The sequence below is a fragment of the Natator depressus genome, chromosome 24, assembly GCF_965152275.1.
Source record: "Natator depressus isolate rNatDep1 chromosome 24, rNatDep2.hap1, whole genome shotgun sequence".
In the NCBI taxonomy this organism is placed as follows: domain Eukaryota; kingdom Metazoa; phylum Chordata; order Testudines; family Cheloniidae; genus Natator; species Natator depressus.
In genome coordinates, this window is record NC_134257.1 from 8,339,661 (window position 1) to 8,361,010 (window position 21,350).

At 52.1% G+C, this 21,350-nt stretch overlaps 1 protein-coding gene across 2 annotated transcripts in view; it reads left to right on the forward strand.

Moving 5' to 3' along the window:
* Positions 1–21,350, forward strand: part of RORC (RAR related orphan receptor C) — a 67,604-nt gene that overhangs the window by 35,282 nt on the left and 10,972 nt on the right. For both annotated transcript variants that reach the window (XM_074938721.1, XM_074938720.1), the window contains 4 exons: positions 15,570–15,655; positions 16,134–16,275; positions 18,962–19,486; positions 20,043–20,164. In XM_074938721.1, coding sequence (XP_074794822.1) covers positions 15,570–15,655; positions 16,134–16,275; positions 18,962–19,486; positions 20,043–20,164 — 875 coding nt within the window. The remainder of the gene's footprint in view (positions 1–15,569; positions 15,656–16,133; positions 16,276–18,961; positions 19,487–20,042; positions 20,165–21,350) is intronic.

The following is a 21,350-nucleotide window of genomic DNA, read 5'->3' on the forward strand; positions in this document are numbered from 1 at the left end:
AATACAATTTTTTAAAGTTTTTTTTTAAGTCATTGATTTTTATCCAGCCTGGGAGGCATGTAGAACGGGAAATCTGATGTTAGGGCCTGATTCTGCATAGCGCTGAGTGCCTTTAACTTCCATTGAAGACGTTTTGCAGTCTTTATAATTATGTGTATTGTGGCTGCACCCAGGAGCCCCAGTCACCGTGGTACTAGGTGTGGTACCAAGGCAGAACACAAAGATTATATGAGTTTTGCTACGCGTTTTCTGCCTGGGGATTGTAGCGTTTGTGGTGTGGTTTAGCGCGTGTGTAACCCAAGAAGTAGATACAGCTGAATTCTGTCTTAGCTCTGGTAGAATTTTCACTGATCTAAGAATTCAAAGCTCTTAGGATAACCGGTTCCCAGACTGCATCTTCTTTGTTGTGTGGTTTTCTCTCAGCGTTGTGAATCCCAATAACCATTGCAGTTTCCTAAAGGCAATATATAGAAGTGACTAAACTAGCTAGCCGTGCCCCGAATCAGGGTATTTGAAATGTTGTTCTATAGTGAAAGCAATTGTAATAACGTAGTTTGAACTGATTTGCGAAAGTGATTTCATCTCCTGTGATCAGTTAACGCAAATATATTTAACTCTTGGACAAAATATAGTTTCCTTGTCAGTGATATTCAAGCCTCTTATCTGAGGCACTGAGAATATAATGAAAGTGTATTCATTGGGAGAGTTTTGCTTTGAAGGGAGGTGATAAACAGATACATACAGAGAGAAGAATAAAGGGTGGTAGCAAGAGCTGAGGTTTCAGAGACTATATTGATGCATTGGGTTCTTAAACCCGAAACTGCTTTTAAAATACATCTCTCTTCCTTTCCCACATTTCAATTAGTGATGCCATAGTCCGAGAAATACTCAGTGTTTTTTTCCAAAGCCCGTCAGTTGTCAGGGTGGGACAGAGAGGAGTGGGGTTCGTAGCAGTAAGTGAAATGCCACTGTTGTCTCTTAATCTGAGCGCATATTTTGTCAAATTTCATCTCCAACTACGTGTATATTTCCAGTAAGATCCAGGGCTACAGCTCTCACAGTAGAAGCCATGTTCAAATCAGATGCGGTATGAATTGGATGAATATGGGCTATAAAAGATTTGCAAAAGATTTACAAGGAATACTTCCACTAGCAGGTTGTTCGTTCTTTCTTAGAAATGGTAGCGATTTGGGGCCAGATTCTGCCTCCTGGCTAGACCGGACTAGACCTCCAGCCCCACCAGAATCCAAATGTGCTTGCAGACAAATTTATTTTTGATGCACGATTTTATCTCTGCAAAGAGGAAATAATTATATTCTCCCCTCCGATATAAAATGCTTTGAGGTCTATGGATGAAAAGTGCTAGGTAAGATCTAGGGGTTATTATTATTTCTTCATATTACACACAGAGGATGTGATGATGTGACTTCTAGAATCAGAGTCCCCTGGGATCTAGTGAAATGATTTAAGGTCTGGTGACCAAATGATTTAGAGGATTGATTAGATCTGGTGATTGAGAAGGGGGATAGTTATAGTGTAAGAGTATACGCAGGGTTATAGTGTAAGAGTAAGGAGTAGAACTACAGGAATGGGTTGAGCTCTGGAAAACTTGCCTGAGAGAGAGAGAGAAACTGAAGAAGCTCAGTCTATTCATTTATCCACAAGAAGGTTAAGAGGTATCTTGATTACGACCAACCTGGGGAAGAGATTTTTGATTGTAGGTAGTTGGTTAATCTAGCAGAAAAAAAGCAGAATTAAATCCAGTGTCTGCAATCTGAAGATAGACAAATTCAGACTAGAAATAAGTGCACATTTTTAGCAGGGAGGGTAACTAACCATTGGATCAGTTTGCCCAGGGCTGTGGTGGCGTCTCCATCTTGTGGAAATTCTCAAATCAAGACTGGATGCCTTTCTAAAAGATAAGGTTGAGTCTTTAAAGTGCCACCGGACTCCTCATTGATTCTAAAAGATAAGGTCCTGCTCAATCAGAAGTGATGCAAAAGGTCAGACTAGAATAGAGGATCATAATGGTCCTTTCTGACATGAACTTTCTGACATGAACTCTTTGTCTACCACAGCCCAATCTTGTGACTGGGGGAGTCAGCCTGGCCAGGATCTGTGGAACAATTATAGTTTTCTGTGAGTGTGGAGGCTGTGGGGGGCAGAGGGGAAATGCGTTTGCAGTATGGGGTTTGAGCATAGATTGATTGTTGATGCTTCGGCATGGTTCTGAATTCTTTTCAGCAAATAAGGGACCTGATCCTGTGAAGGGCTGAGCTTCCTGATCTCAGAATGATAGGGGCTCAGATACTCTAGTGATTGATCACTCCAAGTCACTAGAGAGAAAGAGCGAAGCAAATCAGTCAGTAATAAAAGATACAAATTAACTTTCTTAGAGATGGGTCCTAGATATTGCTGCATTCTCAATCTGAATTCTCTCTGTAGAGGACCTAGTGTGTGTGTGTTTTGCTGGGTCTATTTTGAAATTGACTAAGGTCAGAATTTTCCAAAAGACCCCAGCACCAATTTAATTATTATTATTTATTTCAGTTTAAACCACAATTTTAAAAAATGCCCGTGCAAAATGGCTCTAAAATTAATTAGAGTCACAGCCACAAATGATTACTACCCAGAAGCAAAATAAAACAAACTTTGGGCACCAAAAATATTTAGACAGCAAACTAAGTGGCTAGATCTTCAGACAAGGTCACAGCGTCGGGTGCTGAGCCCATGAAAATCTGGTTTTGTGTGTCATAACTTTTTGGGTTTCTTTTTTTAGTGTCTGATTCAATCTGTTACTGAAATAAACCTCTGATCTCGGTCAATTCATCTCTTGCCTTAACTGACTGACGGTGTTTATATGTGTTCAAAATCCCCAAATTAATAAGATGGAACAAATAAGACTTAAAATCTTTTCACTTCTTTCCAAGAAGTATTTTAAATCTGCATCGATCGGAAAAGTTGGGACAACACAATTAGGTTTTGGACAGTACAAAAATATCCTGAATGTATATCTCAGCCTGTTGCTGTTTAATAACACAGCAGAATGCAAAAAGTTGACTTTGTTAATAAAAGCCACTTGCTATGTTGTGAATAAATTTCATTTTCACAGAATATTTGAGGATCTTTAGTGGGGAAAGAGATCCTAGTGGTCCTTTTAATTCAATTATAAAGACTAATTAAGTCCTACTCATATCCAGCTGGTATCAATGCTAAACATTTTTCTAATTAGTGTAGTGCTTAATGTAAATTTTTAAAAAATGTTTGAGATGCAAAATAAAAATAAATACTCAGAGGGAAAATGAGACTCCTAAATATGCAGTCAATTTAACAGTAGTGAAGCAGTGTTGTATTCATTAGAATATGCTGATTATTAAAACTTTATTTAAGAATTAAGCAGATCCATATCTTGCGCACAGTTATGCAATTGCTTTCGTTTTCGCATAAATGAGTTTGACTTTATAGAATAATTATTGTGTGTTAATTAAACACCACATTATGGTGGTTTAGCAAGATACACATCTTTGTCAGCTCTTCACTCCTCCATTGTGTTCAAACATCGGTTTGCTTAACATCAGTTGCTTTTTGATGATACAAGATTATGAACTGTTTGATAATGAAGTTTCATAGTCAAACCAAAACGACTCTTAGACCCTCTGAGCAACGGCTATGGAAAAACAACACGATCTATCAATTATTATGAGCTATGTACATCTTTCTTGTGTATAGTGGGTGTTTAAAAATTCTTCGGGCCAAATCCTCAGCTGATGTGATGTCCGCCTCGCTTTATTGGCTCTGGGATCTGGCTCTTAATTTCTAATTTGTGTGGAATTTAGAGCCAGGTTTTCAATACAGTTGAGCTCCTGTAGGTGCTGAATTCTGGAAAATCGGGTCTTTATTTTGGTGCCTAAATAAAAGCTGAGGTCTTTTGGGGAAATCTCTCCCCTATTGCGGGTGCAGACCACTTGAGAATCTGCCCCAAACTAAATGCATGATCCTGCAGCATTGAAACTTGAATTTTAGTAAGAGAAACAGCATCATTCTACAATGTTTTTATTTTAAATCAGTAAAACATCTTCAGATGCAAAGGCACAACTGAGACTTTTGTCAAAGGGTAATAACTGTGCTGTTCCCTTTGCATGTAAAAGAAACAGAAAGGAATGGTTAAACTTTAGAGCAAGATGCTGGATTGATCAGACTCACGTCCTAAATAAATAAATAAATAAAAACCCCTCTGTGTCAAAACTTTTGGAAAATACACAATGGAAAGTAGACACTGCTGAGTGCAGCATCTTGCTGCCTATGTTAATTGCACGTTTCTTAAGCTTCTGCTATCTAATTAGCATGCTGCTTCCTTCTTAGCCCAGGTCTACACTTCAAAATTGTCCCAGTATAATTTATGTTGGTTTGGAGTGTGATTGACTGATTTGCTTGCTTGCAGATATAGTTATATCAATATAACCCGTAGTGTGGGTGCAGTTATGCTGGTACAGTATAAAGGTACCTTAACACTGGGATAGCTTCTTCCCCAAATTGGTACAACTTTTTAGTGCTGACAAACCTGTAAAGTGTCGTCATTTTTTATGTGCAAAATTCTCTTGGAAGAATCTTTCAGCTGTTTTCTGTTGTGAATTTAAAAAAGCTTTCGATTGGTTTGTTAATTTTATAGATAATATATAGAGAAATCTTGCATTGCCTAAGCAGGGACAAAACTGAGACAGACAACAAAAGACCTGTAGACAGTATTTAGTCGATGAATGAGGATTATTTTTGCTAACAGATGACCGGATTTTTTTCAGCACTAGCCCAGTTTGTAGAGGTAGGCAATTGACACACCATTAATATTCACTGGGGAGTCATTTTTCAACTGTAATGTGCTGCCCAATCTCCCCATTATTCATAATTTATCTGGATTCAACATACCTTTAATTTTTATTTTAAACTCTGTCTGTCTAATCTAGCTTATCTACTTCATCTATCTGTCGATCTGCCTGTCTGCTGGTCTAACCTGTTTTATCTTCGTACCCCCCATTGCCATGATAGCCGGGTGCCTTTCACATAACGTCAATAGCAGATAGCTGGGTCGCAGTGGACTTTCTCCATTTTTCGTCGTCAACATCCTGCTTGTGGCTGGGTTTTGGGGGGCTGTTTTTTTTTTTTTTTATTTCAACTTTTAGCTTTGCTGCAATTTTATTTCAAACCTGTCAGTAATAAAGACTTTCAAGAAATAATAGTGGGGATGAGTGACCCACCTGGGGGCCAGATATTTAAAACCACCTCAGTGCCCACTTAGAGACCAAAATAACAGGCTGGATTTTCAGGAGTGCTCAGTATATTGGGTTTGGAAAACCAGCTGCTTGCAAAACCTGGCTGTAAGCGGGTCAGTGGGAGCTGGGGACTTCAGAGCTGTGCTTTTTGGAGGACCTGGCCCCTGGATATGACAGCAAAAGAGGCTGCCTACAGCCAGGGCTATCAATAAACACTGGCCCTAAACTTGTGATTTTTTTGCACAGCCGACCCGTGGGAGGTTCCTTACCCTCAAAAGTGGGGGGAGGGGGGGACGCTATTTGCCTTTTTTCTGCAGCCCATCTTGTCTGCCCTGACCAGTTTGGCACCCCCAGAACAACACCTGTCTGAGGCGCTGTCTCAATCTCCAAACCTAAACTAAAAAAAACCCCAATCTTTTTAAGCTGGGGGGGGGTAGGGGGGGAAACCCAGCCCGAGACACCGCCTCCACGTCTAGACCCTGTGGGCCTGTTTTTGAAGCTGTGGGACTCACAGGGCCCCCAGATCTCAGGATCTGCTTTGTTCTGCAGACACCCAGAAAGCTGAGTAACTAGTTGGGGGCGTGGAATGTGCCTTGACATCGCCGCGAGTTCATATTCGGGTGTTTTCAGTTTGATTAATGTGGGGAAAGTGTTAACAAGTCACCCCGCCCTTGTGGACACTCAAACCCATTCCAATAAGTCACTTTTACTCAAACAGCCCAGCCTGGGCCACGCACTGAGTTAGTTTGCCGAGCAAGAGAAGTAAAAAAACACACCTCTTGATGCTTCCTCACGGGCATCCCCATCGAGGTGTGCGAGGAAGAGCAACTTTGCCTTTCTCTCCAGCCTGGTGACACTGAGAGCCCATGGGTGTCATGGCGGGGCGGCTACGGCACTGGAGAGATGTGCCGGAGGGTATTGCAGGCTGCTTTCTAAAGCCAGTCCAGGTGGCAGAGTTGCAAACGGTCCCTTGTTAGGTCACGCCCTGACATTTTTGCTGATTTCAAGGAGAAAACAGTAATGATCCCTCCCCATGCTCTTAACTAGATAAGAGAGCTCCTGAGGAGAGCTTTTCACCAGTACATCTCAGAGCCCTTTCCAAAGGAGGTCAGGATCATTAACCCCATTTTACATATGGGGAAACTGAGGCACGGGGCAGGGAAATAGCTTGCCTGAGGTCACCCAGCAGTAGAGCTGTGAATAGACCCCAGATCTCTTGAGTCTGAGCATCTGCCTACGCTGCAGTCAGAGGCGTGACTGCATCACATGTGGGCATACCCCTGCTGGCTTTGATCTAGCCGGCTCCAGTGCCAACGGCAGGGACGCTGCCGCGGGGGGGGGCGGGGGTTGTACAAGGACGCTGGGGATCCTGGGGACATCCTCGAGCGGCGTCCAGGGCTTCATGCTGGCGAGATCAAAGCTAACCCAGGGGTTTTCTCCGCATGCTGCGGTCACAGCTGTGTGTGCGATGTAGGTGGATCCTCGCTCCAGGACTCTGTCCCTTAGGCCATGCTGCCTTCCTGCTACAGCTTCTGCGCCCACCCTACATAATGGACTCAAGCTACCCCACTTTAGCTTCGTTAGCATTCTCTGCCCCTGGCCTCTGAGAGTTAAATTCCCGCGAGGGGTCTGTCGGGAGGCCAGGAAGGCTGCGCGTGTCAGGCTGCAAGTTCCCCGTGGCAGGAGGGAGTCCCAGGCCTGACCCGCCCGGTGTCGCCCGGCTCCAGGCATGCCGTCTCCTCCTGCCTCGCAGCCGGCACCAGCACTACGGCTAAGCTCCGGCCGCGGCCTCTCTTTGCCGGGCTCCAACTTGGGCCCTGCCATGGCGAACAGATGGGGTGGCGGAAGGTGCATGTGGGCAGGGCTCAGCCCTACGGCAGCCGCTGGCTTTGTCCTGTCTTCTTGCGAGGCAGCGGGGAGACGGGACTACCGGACTGCCCTGGCTCCATGCCACGCGGGCAGCAAGCAGGGAGCTGGCCGGCACAGCAGATGGGCACCTGCCTTCTCTGAACTGGGTCGGGCCCTGCATTCGAGTAGGCAGCCAACCCCGTCGGAGTCACTCAGCCCTCAGATTGGCAGCTGTTTAGCGCTGGCTGGGGAGCGGGGGACAGAGACTGGACAGGCCTGTTGCTGGGAAAGAGGAGAGTGTAGTGAGTAGAGCAAGGGATGGGGGAAGGGGAGGGGGAGAGGTAAGAGTCCTGGGTTCTGTTTCAGACTCTGGAAGGAAGTTTGGTCCAGTCTGGTGGTGAGAGCAGAGGGTCAGGACTCCTGGGTTCTATTCGTGACTCCGCCAAGGGCTGCTTTCTATCAACAAACCAGCAGCAATCGCCCTGCCTGTGAAGAGCCTGCAGCTCAGCTTGGTTTCCTCCACCAGGCAGGGAAGCCAGCCCCTGTTGGTGCCAAGTGAGGGGAGGGGCATCTGCTTGCACAGGGGATAACCCTCCTCCACCCCGCCCTGCCCTGCCCCTGGTTTTCCTCCAGGGCGGAGGAGTTGCTCAGTTTTGTTTTACAAGTCTGCCTTGGCCCCGGTTCTGTAACGTTTTGTTAGGACAGATCAGTCACCTGGTATTAACTGAGCCTTGTGTAATACCACCACCCCACGCCCACGATCCCCTGGCAGCCAGGCATCCTCCCTGCAAACATGGCTAAGGCTGTGCCGCTGAAGGTTACCATCACCCGTTTCAGATGGGGAAACCGAGGCACACGCCGCCGCAGTGACTCGTGTGAAGTTACACGGCAAAGTCAGCAGCAGCGCTAGGGAGGGGATCCTGGAGTCCTGCCTCCTGGACCCATGAGATTTCTCTCCCAGCCCTGGCAGTAGAACCCAGGAATCCTGACTCCCAGTCCCCTGCTCTAATCACTAGATTCCGCTCCCAGACCTGTGGAAGGAACCCAGGAGTCCTGGCCCTGCCCCTTCCGACAGATTCTGCTCAGATGTCGAGGGTGACGTTTCCACCCCTCACGTTGGGCATCCGCATTTCATCCAGAGCCACCGCTGTGCAAGGGGCCCGGTTTGCAAAGGTGCTGAGCTGTTGTGGTTTGCGGCTGTTCATCACCTTCAGCAAAGCAGGTCACGTTGGGCACCAAAATCTGAGATCAAGGAGTTTAATTCTGGCCTTTGGGTGTGAAGGTAAATCTTAGTTTTCAGCAATTAAAGCTATTGACACCATCAGGTTATCTGACATTAAATACACAGAGGGGTCTAATAGAGCAGCCGGCTGGAAGACAGGACTCCTGGGTTCTCTTCCCAGCTCTGCGAAGGGAGCGGTGCCTAGTGGTTAGAGCAGGAGGGAGGCAGGGCGACAGGACTCATGGATTCTATATCCAGTTTTGTCATTATGTGTGACCTTGGGCAAGTCTCGTGCATGCTCTGTGCCTCAGTTTCCCCACCTGAAGCATTCCCTCCTCAGGCAAAGTGCAGTGAGATCCAAGGGCCGAAAAGGGCATGTGCAGGGCTAGGATTATGTTGCTGGCCATGGCTTTGCTGGTAGGTCCCGAAAGCCCCGTAGGTTCTGCCCAAGACCTGAAGCGCGGCCCGGAGGAGTGGGGAAGGGAAGCACATCTAGCTCCAAATCAACCTGTGATCTAACCAGCCCCTCCTCCTGGTGGCTGCTGCATGGACGGTTTTCTGTTTTCTATTAATATGTAAATAGGCTGATCTTTCTTGGAACTCAGCACGGGGATCACCCCTAAACAGCCCTGTGCGCCCCACAGCTCGAAACGCGACCCCCCACGGCCACCTGATTTTGAAAAGTGGGGCAGGGGAGCACATGCTGGGGGTGGGGGGGTTAAACCACCAGTTAAAGTATGGATCCGCCAGGTTCTTGTGCGGTTGATCTAAAAGCCTCAGCTGCTGACTGGGGGCAAGGAAGCCAGTGACTGCTCAGCATTATACAGGCCAGGAGTGACCTTCAGCTGGGGATCTCAAAGCACTTTGTAACCCTTACGTGAGTCTCACGAGCCCCATTTTACAGGTGGGGAAGCTGCAGCACAGGGAAGTGGGGAGCGGCTTGCTCAGTAATTTATCGGCCAATGCAACCCAGGTGTCCTGACTCCCACCCTGCTCTAGCTACTCAACCCTGCTGCCTCCCAGAGCTGAGAAAAGAATCCCAGAGTCCTGATTACCAGTCTGCTGATCTAACCACTAGACCCCACTGCCCCCCAGAGCTGGGACAAGAACCCTGGAGTCCCCTGCTCTAACCACTAGTTTCCCCCGCTCCCCAATTAGTGTGAACACCTGAGTAGGCTCTGAGAGTTTTGCAAGGGATCCTCAGAGTTTAGTCTACGTATTGTGATAGCACCCAGGGGCTCCAGTGTGAGATTGGGGCCCCTTGGGGGCCGGCCATGTCCTCATGTGTCGCGTCGCTCTCCAGGCCATGGAGCAGAGGCGACTGAGAGGGCTGTGACCAACCAATTAGCTTATAAGCGGGGACAAAGAATACAGAGAAATCCCTCCACCTGGACCCATCCCCATAGCATCTGGGCTTGGGCTCCCTCCCCTCCCGAGTGTAAACACGGCATGTTGCACAGCACCACTGGGCAGCAGGCTATTGGCTCGCACCGACAGGGAGCTGACCCGCAGAGGTCACCCAGGGAGCGTGTGGTCAAGCTAGGCCCACGCCTGGCCTAGTTCCCTAACCACTGGGCCATCCTTCTCCCAGCCCTGGCTCAGCGCAGGCCCCTCGCGCAGGCCCCTCAGACGAAGCAAGCATAAGGAGCAGCAAGCACGGGGTGGCTCAGCCTGGCTTCAAGTAGGCTGTGCCGTCCTCGATGGGCCAGCCGAGCCTGGGGGGGCAGGAGCGGGTTAAATGGCATCATGGCAGATGCGGGGATGTGGGCCCAGATTCTCAACAGTCTGTGGGCTCCTCATTTCCACTGGCAGGAGCCTGTGTCCCTTTGAGGACGTGGGCCTTGGAGACTCAGCTAGCCAGCCAAGCTAAAGCTGGGAGCCCCAGTTGGGACTGAGCCTTGTCTACATGGGAGCCGCTGGTCCGTGCATGTTACATGGCCACCTTGGGATGTGTCTCATAGTGGCCCTGGCTCTTTAGCTGGAGCTGCAGTGACTCTTGCCTTTGGTTTTGGAGGCCCCTGGAGCTGACGGGGGGGCAGCCGCCACCTGTCACCCGCACACGTGCTGGGTTAATTAATGCTCTGACTTCGGCCGATGGGTGCATTGAGCCTGCTCCTAATCGATGCAACTTAGGCTGGTTTAAACGGGACCGAGAGCAGCCTCCCCCCAGCCTGTTGCACTAGTTTAGCGGAGCGGGTTGAACGTCACACTCCGCGTTAAACCGCTGTCGCCCGTGTGTATGGACAAGGCTGCGGAGGGGAGAATTGGCCTCCCGGAGCCCTGCTTTCGTGTCCCACGCTGCATCCGCTTCCGGCTCCGTTACCCGCATCTTATGACTTAGTGTGTTTTCCCTGCCCCGTTCCCATGTGACCCCCATAAGTTCCACGTGCCCTACCCCACCCCCAGCGCGGGCGCGTGGAACTTCCGTGACGCCACGGGAAGCGTGACACGGACCCGCCTGGCGACGCCCGTCAGTGGTTAAAGTCAGGAACGTTGGTCGGGGCCGGTTCCCAGCCAGGTTACGGTGCACTTTTTTGGTATCAAAGGATTTTTTTGGGGGGGGTTGTTGCTTCCTCCCCTCCGAAGTCTTGGCTTCATCCTCTTACTCAGCCAGCCGCGGGCATCACACGTCAATCATGGGGCTGCTGTGGGGGAATTCGCCTGAGACCTCGCTGACCTTTCTCAGGTCGAATTTACTGGCATCAGCCATCACCTGAAAATGAGAGTTACTGGCAGCTTGCTCTCTGGCTTTTGAATTTTTTGACTAATTCAGGCACTGGGTTCCTGTTTCTGAGTCAAACCCTGAGCCCATTCCCACCGATTTGATTTGCTATAGATAGAAAAGACCAAAAACAAAAAAAAAAAATTACAATCATTCTGTTGTGAGGTTAGGGGCGAATCAATTGAAGCTTGTGGTTTTTTCTTCTCGTTGGGTCTGAGCAGTGGGTGGTTGCAGAGAGGAAATGGAATGCGTAGGATAGAGGATGATTGTTATCAGACAAACTTACTAGCCCCCGTGTTGTTTAAGGAAATACAGGAATGTATCAGCACGCAAAAGCCAGCCCTGGCTGTGTTAGGGCAACCTGAAAGAATTCCCTTCCTGACCCCAGGCTTATATGATGCCCTGACGCAGGAGAGTCGACATCCCTTCCAGCGCTTACTATTGTAACTCTGGCTATTTTCGTGAGCCCCATAGGAGTCCAGCCCCTTCTGCTATGCTGCGGAGCTCTTGGCTTCGGGGAGATCTTGTCTTGGCGAGTTCCGCAAGCTAATTCTGTGCTGGGGGGAGAAGTGGGTCGAGGGGGGTTGAGAGTGTGCAGGTGTAAGCACAAAGCAGCAGTCCTGGGACCAAAGGAACCCCTGGTGTAACTGTGCAGAAGTCCCTGGGTTTGGGCTAGTTCTCTGCTCCTTTTTAATGATCTGCAGAGCCCTGTTGTATTCTCTGGGGTGCCGTGGATCGTCTGAGTGTACTTGGTCCTGATGAATGACACCCGCAGCTTGCCCACAGATCCCACAGGCAGCAGCAGGGTGAGGGACAGACACACGGTACCCCCTGCCCACCTGGAGAGGGGAAGTCAGTCTCCATTATGACTCCACCCATGGGAGTTAGGCACCTAAATCCCTTCAAGGATCAGGGCCTTAGTGTCTCGGGTCAGGGCCAACTGCAAATGTTCTCAATTGTGCTCCTTTTTGCATCGGTCTCCTTGCAGCCACAGTCTGGGTCGCTCCTTGCTAACTTAGTTAATAAATCCATCCCGAAAGGGGTAACCTATGAATACCGTCGTCTCTCTAACGAGCTGCGGCCCAGCAGGGGGTATGGTTTATGGAGCGGCTACAAGGGGGCTGCAGGGTGCAAAAGGTGCCTCCAAGTCACAAGTGGCTGAGCCTGGTCATAAAGGTCTGTACAGCTGTGGTCGCAGCAGGCTAGGAGCTCTGGCTCTTTATCGGTGTTGCTCCTTGTGCCAGGCCAAGGGGAAAGGCCTGGGTCAAGCGAGGTTCAGCCCATCTCGCTGCAGCCACACCAGGGCATCTCAGCGCTCCGTCCCGCCTGCTCTCCCAGCTCCCCACCGCACCAGATCAGACCATGGGCCCACCTTGCCCTGACCCCCTCCCCCTGACTGAATCACACCTCGAAAGGCCAAGGGGAGCGGACTAGACAGGGCAGATCAAACATTGTGACCCATCTAAGCCGGGATCCGCTTGCAGCCCCGCCGATTCCATCTAGTCCCATATCCTGCTTTTGGCAGGAGGCTAGGAGAGAAGCAACTCTTGAATTCCACAGGTTGGGCCTCCTCCCTTCCTGACCCCTGCCCGTGCAATAGCCCTGGAGCCTGCGATTTGCTAGCCTCACAGGGCCTTTAAAGCCCTGTATCAGCGTGTTTATGCCAATGGAAAGTTTTGGTGCTTCCCCCGCCCCGTGGCCCCATTAGCTCACTCCTGCCACTCCGGGTGATGGGGAGTTGTTTACTGGTACCTGCCTGCAAGCAGCAGGTAGGGGTTTTCACCTGTTGGTGTGTGGTGAGCAGTGGAGGGGAGGCTGTGAGATTTCTCTGCCCTGGAGAAGTTTCTGCCTTCCTGCGCGGTGGGAGGTGCGTCCCAGTTGTGGGTTAGCGTCAGGCGATCTGCTGCCTGCTGAGGTTTCGAAGACGATGGGGGGACGAGTTCTCGGTCCTTATTTAGGGCGCTGATCGCCTGGGTTCATTACGCAGCGGGGTGGGGGAGGAGGAAGGGGACATCGATAAGGGAAGCTCTAGAGAGGAAGAGCAAACCAAACGGGCGCCTGGTGTATCACAGAGCAAACCAGCGCAGGAGCTGGGCCGATGCCAGGGGGCTGCCTGTGGGGAGGAGATGCTTGGGAAAGCAGCTGTTGGGCCTGGAAGGTGCAGGATGTGGTTACGCGCGGCCCTTCGTGAGGGGCTTTCAACTGAGGGACTCGGAGCTCTTTGATGCTCATGGCTCCCCGTGGCCAGAGGCCCAGGGGGTTCAGGAAGACGCAGAAGCTGCTGTCCTGCTTCTCATCCCTGTTGGATCTGCCCCTCCCAGAGCTCAGCATGGATCCCAGGAGTCCTGATGCCCCGTCGCCCCGTTCTAACCACTAGGCCCCACTTCCCCTCCCAGAGTTGGAGATCCAGGAGTCCTGGTTCCCAGCCCTCCTGCTCTAACCACTAGATCCCACTCCCTGCCCAGAGCTGAGGATGGAATCCAGGAACCAGATTCCCAGTCTTCTGCCTCATATACCCTCTCTCTCCCACTTTCCAGCTTAATTTTGGCATCACATTCCCACTACAAAGCAGCAGAGAACTCAGTGTGTCAGTCCCCATAAACTCCTTGCTGTCAGCAGAGCCCCCAACCCCCTGCTTGGCCCATGGGCCTCGACCTTCGGAGACATGTGGACTTGGTGCCAAACTCTAAGCCCCAGTGACACTGGTTGGATTCCAGGTGTTTACGCATGAGCAGGGCACAATTCCCTGGTTTGCTGTTTATTCACAATCCCGACCCTCCTTTAAAATTGTATGCCAGCCCCTAGCAGTGATAGGCTTGGGGTTTTTGCAGGAGTTATTTCAGTGGTAGATTTTGTTGCCCTTCTTGGAAAAGTTTGCTCTGCACCAGATTCCATGAACTGCAGTCTGGGTCCTGACACATGCACGGCAATACCCCCGTCCCAAACCGCAGCCCCGCCCCTCCTTGGGCCAGCAGTAAGTTGGAGTCCCCAGGAACGAGGCTGTTCACACCTCTCAGAGCTGTTGGTGTAGGCTGTCTGCAGATTCAGGCAGGCATTGGTTACGCTCGGGGCCTGTTTTCAAGCTTTTCTGTGCATCCTTGAGGAGTAACTTTTCTTTTTTAAATGAAAGCTGAATTTCTGCGCTTATCCCCTAGCTCCAGCAGCTGGGGCATTAGGACAGACTATAGTACCTGTGCCTTAATCCAGACTTGATCCCCACAGGACACCCCTGCTTATTACTGCACGATCCTAGGTGTCTCAATGCCTTCTGAGACGACTTGTCTCTGTCCCAGGTATTTCTCAGCAGTGGTTACAGCAGGGTGTGCCGGGGAGGCTGGGAGCCAGGATTCCTGGGTTCTGTTCCCAGCACTGGGAGGGGAGTGTGGCCGAGTGGTTAGAGCAGGGCGGTTGGGCGCCAGGACTCCTGGGTTCTGTTCCCAGGACTCAGAGGGGAGTGCCCATGCAGATGCAAGCCCAGGGCTGCCAATCCAGTTCCCTAACGAAACCCCCCTGGCGAGCAGAGTGCCCAGGCAGGAGCTGCCTGCGAAGGGGTTAAGGGGGCCCCTGCAGGCCTGGCCGGCCGATGATGAGATGATCTCCAGGTTATGTAACCGGCCATCATGTGACAATAATCTCTGGGGGGTGGGTAGGGTGCTTATCAGTGCGGAAGAGCTTTACTCTGGCTGGATAAATAACCCCCGGAAAGAAGAGCTGCTGAGCTGTGCAGTGGGGCACAGGGGTGTGGCTTAGGCCCAGGGGGCAGCCTGGCACAGGGGAGCATGGCCACAGGGTGACCCCATCTGTGACATCGACCCCATTCCTTCTGCCTCCCGAGGCCACTGGGAGCGTGGCTGGGTCCTGCCCCGCTCTCCCTGCTGAGCCTGGCAGCTGACTGGAAGGCAGAGGCGGGACTAGCAGAGGTGCGCTGTCTGAGCGACAGCCCCAGCAGCCAGTTGCTGGCCGGGTTACCGTAGCCTGCGATCCCTGCACACTGCTATCCAGCGGGGCGAGCGCCCTGTGCCCTGGCCAGCCTCTGGCATCTGGGCATGGGAGGAAATGTGAGACGAGGGTGCCCCTGTGTGGGCAAACTCTGCGTAACACTCAGCACTTTCCTGGGGAGTTGGCAAAATAAATCCTTCCTCGCTGTTGGCGCCAAGCTAGTTTACTCACATAAAGGCTCCACCCGCAATCCTGGTGGCTGATTTAGCCACTTAAGGACCCCAACTCTGTTCTCTCTTAAATGGGGTCACCCCACAGGGTTCATTGAGATGGTCTGTGTAATAGAACCCAGGAGTCCTGGCTCCCAGCCTCCCTCCCGCGTTCTAACCCACTAGGCCCCACTCCCCTCCCAAAGCTGGGAATGGAACCCAGGAGTCCTGACTCTCAGCACCTGCTTGCTCTAAGAAGCATTAGACGACAGCGCCAAAGAGCCAAGCGAACACATGCAGGGCATGCCCAGCGCACTCCGGCCCGTGTTCATGATCTCTCTCTCTCTCGCTCTCAATCCTAGCACAAATAGAAGTGATCCCGTGTAAGATCTGTGGGGACAAATCGTCAGGGATTCACTACGGGGTCATCACCTGTGAAGGCTGCAAGGTGAGCAACACCCCAAATCCCCACTCCCACTCCACTCCCCTGCCCCTGCTTGCCTGATCTCTGCCACCGGGAGCGCCCCGGATGTGGGATTCCTTTCCAATTCCCTTGCCGCTCCCAAATACACAGAACCCTGGGACTGCGCCCCTCAGAGGGGGCCGTGGGCCAGTGCTGGAGCAGATGCTGCCCAGGGTCTGCCAGCGGGGCTGTGGGACCATTGGCATTCCGGCCCTGCTTAGCACCCGCCCAGCAGCTAATCAGCATGCCCTAGCCCCTTGGCCCCTTACCACCACACCAAAGTGGAGATCAGCCCGTCATGGCTTGTTCAGCTCTGGTACCAATCAGCACCAGCCACTGTGTTGATTTTATGCCGCAGATGCTCCTCCCCCAGGCGTTGGCACCCCCAGTTCGCTTCACACACAAGCCGCTGAGCTGCCGTGGTCAGTTTGTGTGCCTCTCTCTCCCCAACCCGTTGTTTCAGGGGTTTTTCCGCAGAAGCCAGCAGGGCAACGTGACATACTCCTGCACCCGCCAGCAGAACTGCCAGATTGACCGGACCAGCCGCAACCGCTGCCAGCACTGCAGGCTGCAGAAATGCCTCAGCCTGGGGATGTCCAGAGATGGTAAGATGTTTGAAACAGCTGCCACGCTCCAACCCAGAGGTGGCTGCATTTCAGTGCTGGGTGAGAGATCCCCGTTTAAACAGCTGCCATACCCCATCCCAAAGGTAACTGTATAATAGTACTGGGTGAAGGATCCCTGTTTAAACAGCTGCTAGGCCCCACCCCAGAAGTGGCTGAATTTCAGTGCTGGGTGAATGATCTCTGTTAAAACAGCTGCTGCCTCCCACTCCAGAGGTCCCTGCATTTGACCCATTTCTTATGCCCTGAAGTTAAAAATACCTGGCTCTGGCTGTAAAAATATGGACATTTCTTTTGCTTCTGCCCTTTACTCCATCTAACCCGGTCTCTCATCTCTGACAGTGGCTGGTACCAGCTGCTTTTTGGGGTATTCAACAAAAAAACTAAAAACAATTTTTGTGGGAGGGGGGGTTTAAATGTGCTTTTCAGTTAAAAAAAATTGTTTTTGTTAAAAGTAAAACATTTTAACCGAAAATGTTCAGCTTTTGACCAAAAAAAGTTCAGGTTTTGGTTTAAAAAAACCTGAAAAATGTCATCGGGAAAGATTTTTTTTCTATAGAAACGTTTCTATTTGACCACAAGCCATTTATCACCAAAAATCAGTGATGATGGACAAACAGCAGCCGGCCCCTGTCGCCATCCCACTGGTTCCCAAGTCCTCCAGTTTAAGAGGCTCAGTGGGAGAGAGTCTAAGCTGCACCCCCTGCAGGTGCCGATGAGAACCAGCAGCCCAGGTGCGCACCCTCTTCCTTCTATGCTGCTCTAAGGGTTGAAAGCACCTCCAGTGTAACTTGGAGCAGTCTAGCGTGCTCTGTCTGGACTAGTATCCCTATTGTGCAGATGGGGAAACTGAGGCACAGCTTGCTCACAGTCTGTAGCAAAGCAGGGAATTGAACCAGTGGGCCAAACTATCTCTAAGTTAGAGCAGCCTCTGCAGAGCTACCTGTGGCTTGTGGCACAGGGCAACTTAGCCAGAGCGGCATGTGCTCTGGCCCCGCCCCCAGCACGCCCCCTACGCCAAGGCTTGAAGTGGGGGCGGGGTCTGCGGAAGGCAGCCAATGGCAGCCCAGCGCAGCGCCGGAGCCTGCAGAATTCCCCCTCAGCCCCTTGCTGCGGGCTGCAAAGGCCTCTGAACGCCAGCAGAGCGGCGTACAGGAGCTGGGGCGTGAGCAGGGGAACCACCCTCCTTTCCAGCCCAGAGAGGGGTTGAACCTTCATTCTCTTCCGCCCCCCTGGGCATAAAAAGGTTCGGTTCTCGAGACGACACCAGACTCCTCGGCTAAGGAGGAGTCCTCGGGCTGGGGATTATTAAAGGCGCTAAAAAAGCTACAAGTGGAGGCCAGAGGAAGTGAAAGGGAAGTGCAAATAGTGAGGTTTAGGGCTGGTTAGATAGCACCGTCAGCGCAGAGCCCTGAGCCAGGCCGGGGGGGGGGCAGGGGGGTTAAACCAACCAGGAGGAGAGTGAAAGTCACAAAATACTACACAAACAAACACACACACACACACCCTGCCAACCCAATCCAAAGAGGATGGAAAAAGTAGCTCAAGCCTTTAGCTGGGTGTCTCTCAGTGGTGAGTATGTAGGTCGCTCGAGAGAGCCAAAGAGCCCGACCACGTGGCACATGCGATCAGCCTCCCGTTGCGACCGCGGTTCCTCTCTGCAGCTGGGTAGATGAGGCTCCTGCTCAGACACGCGACCACATACAGACCCACACGACCACACGCAGAGCACGCACCGTTGTCCCCGCTCCCAAGTGAGTGCGCCGAGATCCTGAGATAGCCGTCCCCACCCCTAGGGCCACATTCAGATCCTGGGCGCTTCCCTAGCGCAAGGGATCTCAGGCTGGGGGTCACGCCCCCTGCCTTTCCCAGATTGCTGGAGGGGAGGGAGCAGCTGGCAAGATGGGAGCTTCTGGGGGGAGAAAGTCTGCGAATCGCCGCTCTGGGGCCTTTCATCCCCAAGGATCCCAAAGCATTTTATACCCCCCCGTGATCGGCTACCTCTGAAATGCAGCCACCTCTGGGGTGGGCTGTGGGAGCTGTTCAAGCAGCCGCAGAGCAGTGTTGTCCTAGGGCGAGAAGTGAAAGGGATTGGAACTGCGGGGCAGAGTGTAAATGACCCGAATTGGGATACGGCCAGCAGCCCTGCTCCAGGGAAAATGCCCAGGGCTCGCTAGTGATCCAGGTTGCGTCCCGTCCGCTTGGCATGCTTTGCTGCTGGAGGGGAGTGATGGGGGTTTGTTATTGACTTGTTGGGGGGAAAGCACCTCTGTTAGGTAGTCACCTCCCTGCTGCACCACGGTTGGTGTCTCCCCGTCCCATCCAAGTGCTGCCCAGGCCCCACGCTTAACCACCAAGACAAACCCGATGGGTCTTGATAGGCACAAGGAGCCAGATCCACCGCTGTCGAGGAGGGCAGCTCCATCAGTCACTCGGCAGCTCCTTCTGCCCTTTCCATCCCTGGCAGCTCGCGGCAGGCTCCTTATGGGACCTGCTGCCCCATTATGTCACCTGGATTTCCCAGGGGATGGAGGCCGCTGCTCCGGATCTCCAGGGAAGTGGCTGGGGCCAGCAGAGGGAGCCCAGGGCCCCTCACAACGGCTCCGGCCGCGAACCCAGGGCCAGCCTCAGCCCCAGCTCGACGCGTCTCTGCCCCTTTGTTCTCCAGCCGTCAAGTTTGGCCGCATGTCCAAGAAGCAGCGCGACAGCCTCCACGCCGAGGTGCAGAAGCAGCTGCAGCAGCAGCAGCAGCAAGGCGGCGAGGTGGTGGCCCCGGCCTACTCCCTGGGCCTGGCTAACGGGCAACTCAAGCTGGCCTCCCCCGCAGACCTGCTGGAGTCCTCGGCCTGCTCCACGGCCCCCCTGAACGGACAGGCGCGGCTGAGCCAGTCTCCGGACGAGACGGTGGCTCTGGCCTACCCCAACGGACTGGCCAAGGGCCACAGCCGGCTGAGCGACAACCTGCGCGGCCCCTTCGCCAGGGACTACAGCCCCGAGCGGATCAAGATGGAGAGCAGGGCCAGCGTCTTCTACGCCCTGGAGATGCAGGCGTCACCAGACCTCTCCCGGCTGGACATCGGCGGGGGCAAGCGGGGCCAGGCTGGGAGCGACATCGGGGAGACTGTCGACTTCTACACGAGTCCCAACTTCACCAGCATCCTGGAGTCGCCCAATTCCTCGGTGACTGAGATCGGTGAGTCTCTTGGGGCAGGAATGCCCGGCTGGGCAGCCTCGCCCTTCTAGGACCCCCGACTCAGGCTGTATTACTGGGGGCTGCAGGCAGGGTTCACCATCCACAGAGGGATTACAGGTCTCATCCAGCTGTCAGCTGCGAGCTTAGTCTCTTAGCTTGAGCTGCTCTTTGTTCTGTTGGTCTTGGATTCGATCCCCGGTGACAGCTCAGATGATGGTTCTTACACTCAGCTCCCATCATTCCATGGGAACATCCTGCTCCATATCAGAGGATAACAGCCTACTGCAGCTACCAGCTAGTGGAGTTACTCCCCCACTGATTCAAGAGAGGCCTATGCTTTTAACACTGCAGGGTCAAACCCTGCTAAGCGACAGGCTGGGGGGGAGCAGGCAGATCGTTACACACACAGGGGCCTGCGTGCCAAAGCTGGCAGTGCAGAGCGATAGACTCAGGAAACCACAGAAAAAAATGAAGGGAGAATCAGGGCTGCAGCCCAGGGACAGGCCCAACCGTTCCCCACGCTCCCCCTCTGAGCCTCGCCGCCTGCCGTCCACAGAGCTCCTGACCCAGAATGTCCTCAAGTCCTACCGGGAGACCTGCCAGCTGCGCCTGGAAGACCTGCAGCTCCTGAGGCTGGAGACGTTCTCGTGGGAGGAAGTCAGGAGCTACCAGAAGAAGGTAAGAAGCGGGACGGGGGACATGGCTGGGAGCTGGTGGAGCCTTCTGCCAAGGGTGGTGCAGTGACTTCTATACTCGACTGATGCCCGGCATGGGATAATCTGGTAGCCAGATAACGTGGGAAGCCAGCCCACTGGGGTATGAGGCTAGGATAAACACCTCCCTTCCGGCTAGCTAAGGGATCAGTGGGGAATGTGGGCAGAGCAGCGGGAAGGCTTCCAAAGCCCAAGTTCTGTTACCTGGCCCAGTTAAGACTGGACCGGCAACTGGGCAGGAGGTCGCATCTCTAGTGGTTTCGCTGAGAGAAACGACCAATGTTCTGCTCCTGGTTCTGATTTACTCTCTGGCCTTTGGGCAAGTCCCTTAGGGCCCAACTTGTTCCAGACTGAATCAGTTTTCCCAGGAGCAGAATCAGACTGTCCACCTGGAAATAGCCCGCGGGGATTTAAACGGAGAAGAGAGGGATGGTTTTTCTGCAGACATTCTAGACCAGCCTCCAGGATTTTCTAGCAAGGATATAAATTCTATAAGGTTGGCTTAAAAATTCTCTCCAGAGGATGATCTCTGTTCAGGTCTATGGGACCTTATTAAATTTTGGAGGACTTTTCCATAGTGGCTGCCTGTAAATTGTCTTCCTAAATGACACCAGTTCCAATTCTGGTGTTTCCTCTTACACCACGGTGGAAGAGAATATAGCAAAGAGTTCTTAGCTGGCACGAAGCCCTAGCAAGCTTGTGGTCAGGGTCCGCTCAGCACTGGCTGCAAGAGGGGACTCGACTGAGTGACCCAGCACGCGGTGTCTCTGACCTTTTGTGGCACTTTGGGGTTTAACATTGGCTGCATAGAACAGATGCTGCCCCTTTATTGTTTATCATGACTTCATTCAGCGCACAGGGTTTTGTGTGAGTCACTGCTCGCTCAGTTGGGTTCAGATGAGGACTTCGCAATAAAATCAAGGGATGGGACAGAGGGAAGAAAATGAGTTTGTTTGATTCAGCAGCTAATTAAGATCCATTAACTAAATGGGAACCTCTGTCTGGTTTGCTAAATGCTTCATCAGCTTTCCAGATGAGGCCAAGTTGTTTCGGAGCAATTCATAATGGCCCTGGCATAGGAACATTCGGATCAATACAGACTCCAGCTTTGGGCCCGGTGGAGAGAGCAAAGGAAAATGGCTAATGTATGA